Genomic DNA, 5,104 nt, shown 5'->3' with positions numbered 1-5,104 from the left:
CAACAGGATGGCTGCCAAGTGTCCAACCCCCTATCTCCCTCCCCTTCAGCCCTGCCTGCAGCGAGGTGTTGGGGCACCTGCCATATTCACCACTCCCATCACTAGCATGTATCATAGAATCATAGACTTGTTTAGGTTGGAAAAGACCTTTAAGATCAAGTCCAACCGTTAACCTAGCACTGCCAAGTCCACCGCTAAGCCATGTCCCTAAGCATCACATCTACACATCTTTTAAATACCTCCAGGGATGGTGACTCCACCAGTTCCCTGGGCAACCTGTTCCAATGCTTGACAACCCTTTCGGTGAAGAAATTTTTCCTAACATCCAATCTAAACCTCCCCTGGTGCAACTTGAGGCCATTTCCTCTTGTCCTATCACTTGTTACTTACCGACACCCACCTCACTACAACCTCCCTTCAGGTAGTTGTAGAGAGCAATGAGGTCTCCCCTCAGTCTCCTTTTCTCCAGGCTAAACAACCCCAGCTCCCTCAGCTGCTCCTTGTGCTCTAGACCCTTCACCAGCTTCGTTGCCCTTCTTTGGACACGCTCCAGCACCTCAATGTCTTTCTTGTAGTGAGGGGCCCAAAACTGAACACGGTATTTGAGGTGCAGCCTCACCAGTGCCAAGTACAGGGAGAAAATCACTTCCCTACTCCTGCTGGCCACACTATTTCTGATACAACGAAAATGAACATAGAAGAGAAATAGTTTAAAATTACCACTAATACACCATTAGTGACAAGCTTTTCAGGAGGCACTGGACTGAAAGAGAGGAAAAAAAATGCAATCAGAACTAATATGACCTAAATACATCCTTAAATGAACACCAAGGAATAACACTTTCTTTAATGGTTGCCATGTCCAGCATAGTCTCAAATATGTCACTGATTTTTAATTTTGGGAGACATCTGAAATGTGGCTTCCTTATTTTTTAGTCATAATAGTAAACAATAGTAGTAATAAGCACAGTGGCTGCAGTTCTTATTATCCTTCTCCCTCTTCCAGAAAATAATGGGATAAATTAGTATCCAGGATGATTCGTGGTAGATAAGGAACACAATGTTTTAGCCAATATGCAACTAACTTGATAAACACCAGCTGCTGCTGTGATGCTGAGCATTTTAAACTACATTATACTAAATGGTACCATGTGTTTGACTGCTTGCTTTTGCAAAGTACAGTTCTTCAGTCCTGTATGGGTTTTACTCACATGCTCTCTGATGCAAACTCAACGTCCAGCATCTCTTGTGTCTGTAAAAGATTAATTCATTATAAGCATTTGAATTCATTTTCTTTCTCACTAGTTATGGTTGTCAATGATTACTCTATCTGCTGAAACAGCTCTTAAAACCAAATTTCCCTCCTGCTCTAGGGTATGCTTAGATGAGTGAAAACAATCGAGTTAGAGTGATTTTGGAAAGTGTTCTCTGTCCTTCGTTAACCATCAGTCCTCAGGCTGACTGCACTTGTCCATTCAATGGTAAGGCAGAGTAAAATGGCCACACAGGCAATCCCCAGTCCTAAGCCTGCAGTAACTGTTGGCTTAAAACTGTCTAAAGCCTTGTTTTTTCTAGATAACATTATCAGAAGACTGATACCGTTGGATAACAGATGGCATTCTCAATTCTTCTGATCGAAAGGACTCCTGTAACACGGACAATACATTCACCAGTCACAAGACAAGTCAATAGACTGCCTGTCGATATCACCATAGAGCTGAATACCAATACATACCCTATAAGAAAATTCAGTGAAACAGCATATCTATAAAAGTATCTAAATTGGACATCCATATCCCATGCTGAAGTCATCATGTATGAGTTCAGGCACACTGAAGTAAAAAGATAGTTACAGTAGTTGGCCATCAACGGGTTTTAGCACCTCAGCATGGATCTTTGTGTTATATTCAGGTATACACAAAAGAATTATAGGGCAGGGCATCAGTTTTTAAGTGAATACTCCAACATCTGTGCCAGAGTATGTCCAAACTCACAAGTGCGGGTCCCAGGAAAATAAATTCTCATAGAGAAACTTTGTGTAATGGTAATGAAGTCTTTTATCTCCAGCAAAACCTATTTGAGTAACAGGGTCAAGAAAGAGAGAAAAAGGGAGCTCTGGTGTCAGAAAAACCCTACTATAAGGTTTGAGGAGCTAGTAAAAACCTTCAGGATTATGTCCAAGGTAGGGAGGTAAACCTTGTCCGCTTTGCTGAACAAGGTTTGGAAGGTATTTTACAGGATACAGGAAGTGCAAACCAATAGGAAATAAACCCTCCCACCTACAATTGCTTTACAAGAAGTTATTTAGGAGGTAATACCAAAAATGTATTTCCTTCCTGTGGGCAAGGCAGTTTTACTCCTCACCTTCGGATTTAGCTGGAAAGTCAAGCGAACAGTTTCTCCGAGCTGGATTTTAGCAACATCAAAGAGGACAGTGAAGAGGAGGTCATCTTTAGTGATTGCATTTTCATCATAGACTTTCAGCTCAAGAATATTCTGTGAACAGAGGTACAGGATTAGGAACATCTCTATTTTGAGACCTTACGGAGGCACAAGATGACGTGCTCAGCATGTTAAGGAAGACAGAGAAAGGATGGGAAGAAGTGAGAGGGCATGCGCAACCTTTTCATCCACACAGAGCTGAAGAAAGATATTCTGAACCTAACGTACTTGGGTTTGTGGCTGATTTTCCCCTGCAGAGTAATGTAAATGACAAATGCTAGTTGAATCATTGAATATGTAACTCCCACATTGAAAAACATGTTTGACCTCTAATTTGGTTTGAGGTCACCACTTTTCCCTGAATTGAAGAAAACCATCTAGTGGTCAGGACTTTATTGCTATTGGTGGAAAAAAAAAATCCTTGGATATAAGCAGTGATTAAAATATGTTAAGGAAGCACCATATAACTACTGCATGGTTGCATAATTATATCCTGTAAATTATTAAACAGATCACATGGAGATAATTACCATGGAATCTACAGAAACTGATATGTTTTTGTTAAATTGGTGACAAAATGCACAGAAAGCAGCAGAACAAAGGCCTATTTCCATCAGATTACATCCTACACCTTTCAATCTCCTCTTCCTTCCTCCCACTGCACAAATCTCCTCCTCTCCCTCCTCTGTCACCTGCCTGTTTGGGTGGACAGGAGGGGAAACAGCCCCTGCTATGCCTGGTTGGTAGCTGCACATGGGCTGGCTCAGAGATGCCTCGAAGAGTGCTGAGCAAATTAACATTAATGGCTGTTTTCTCAGTGGGGAAATAATTCAGTCCTCTCTCCATATATTCAGCAGCTCATTTTCATGTAAATTACAGGGACCACTTATCTCAGAGATTCCTACTTATCCATCAGATTTAACTGAAATTTGCTAAGATGTTCTATGCTTATTAAAGACACACAGACATGTGGTCTCACACACAAACACATATACAAAAAAGAGTAAGCACATGAGCTTTGCTGCCTTAAAAGTTCATAGTGAGTCACAGGAAGGTCCGTAACTAAATTTGATAGGCAATTTAATATACAAATATACTGAAAGGAAGATGATCCAGAATCCAAGTATTCAATTTTGACATCTATCATTTCTGTAAGAAACTGGTAGGTGAGAGATGGCAAGCTGTAGTGAACTTGAATTTGCAGTTTGCTGGCAGAAGACAGAAAGGCTGCTGCCCTTTAAGGCCATATACATAAATGCATCACACTGTGCTTCAGACAGAAAAACAATTCTGTTGGGGGCTGACAGGGTCAGCAGTGGGTTTCTGCCCAAAACGCTTGCTAAGAGAAACATACCGACAAGAGGCAGAGAAAAGCAGCTACAGCAGTTAGGTTTATAGGCCAGCCATAAATAACCTGTAAAGGATTACAGAAGGTAATGGAGGGGATATGCTTAAAAGCAATAGTTTGCAGTTTGTAGAAGGAAGACTTACACTGAAGAGCAGGTCAGTTTTCCTAGCTGTGATACTGTAACAGACTGTCCTTATTTGAGTAAAATGGCTGACGTTTTCTTAGCCACAGACTGGTTTGAAGTCCCTCAGTTACTCCCAACTAGCCAGGAGCAGCATGCACAGGGTGCTGGCTGGCTAAGGGAGATCTTCGGCTGCACTGCTGGGATGCTGTGTGGGAAGCAGCCAGGGCTCCCAGGTGCAGTTCACCGTTTCTATCCGCTCCTGACAGAGGTTATGAGGGCAGCATCGCTGGGAGCCAGGCGCTGAGCAGAGCCAGCCTTTGGTGGGGCTGCACGCCGCCAGATCCAGGCACAGTGGCCCTCCTGCAGACAGGGGAGCGCTGCCCACAGCACCAACCCGGGAAGCCCTTCCTTGCCAACTGTGCTTTGCCAGAATGTTCATCAAAACAGATGCCCGTTTTGATGTCCCGTTCCTGATGGGAACCAGCCCGACATACCCAAACAAGTTTTTCTGTGGCAGTGTATTATATGATTTTACTGAGCTCTGGCTCCCATGATTTGGCAAGATGAATATCTCAACTATACACAAGACAGATGAGGAGAAAGTAACCAGATCAGGAGACTCTGGCTCTGCTCAGAGGGTAACGAGCAGAGCAATTGCAGTGTATGCGGAGAAACCTGTGAGAGCCTTAACTTAGTCTGTTGAGCCTAGACAGTGGTGAGACAGCAGTGACAGACATGCCAGAGCACTTTGGTTGTCCCAAATCCCCAGGACACGTTTTGTGCAGCCCACACTGAAGCCACAGTGACCACTGCCACGCTGCTGTTGCCACATACTGAAAATTATTGGAGCTAATGCCACATGTCTTGCCTCCTGCTGCAAACTTACTGCAAAGTAAACGTAAAGTCTTCCCAAATACTACTCCATGAAGAACTAGTTCAAGCAGCTTCCTGTGGCCAAGATATTTTTTTCAGCTGTTACATGTGGTATCGCAATTTTTAAAGACCTATCAGCCACAAACCATTGCAAGGAGTAGGTGTTCTGGTGCAAGAGTTGCAGATCAGTGGGTGTTTGTTCCCATGCAGCAATGTTTTTACCTTGCCTTTCACCTCCCTGCTAAACCTTCAGAGCTCAGTGAAATTGTGCCTCACCAGTATTTCAAAAGAAGTCGGAATTTTTTTAGATTTGTAGG

At 43.1% G+C, this 5,104-nt stretch overlaps 1 protein-coding gene across 1 annotated transcript in view; it reads right to left on the bottom strand.

The window, feature by feature from the left end:
- The window catches only part of LOC103912809 (cytosolic phospholipase A2 epsilon-like), a 38,119-nt gene that overhangs the window by 15,104 nt on the left and 17,911 nt on the right, over positions 1-5,104 (bottom strand). The window contains exons 4-6 of the mRNA XM_009319216.1: positions 2,365-2,496; positions 1,212-1,252; positions 721-763 (exon numbers count right to left, since the gene is read on the bottom strand). Of these exons, the coding sequence (XP_009317491.1) occupies positions 721-763; positions 1,212-1,252; positions 2,365-2,496 (216 nt within the window). The remainder of the gene's footprint in view (positions 1-720; positions 764-1,211; positions 1,253-2,364; positions 2,497-5,104) is intronic.

The sequence above is a fragment of the Pygoscelis adeliae genome, unplaced genomic scaffold (assembly GCF_000699105.1).
Source record: "Pygoscelis adeliae isolate BGI_AS28 unplaced genomic scaffold, ASM69910v1 Scaffold22, whole genome shotgun sequence".
NCBI classification, from domain to species: Eukaryota; Metazoa; Chordata; class Aves; order Sphenisciformes; family Spheniscidae; genus Pygoscelis; species Pygoscelis adeliae.
The sequence above is the reverse complement of the archived record's forward strand: the minus strand, read 5'-3'. Positions and strand labels throughout refer to the sequence as shown.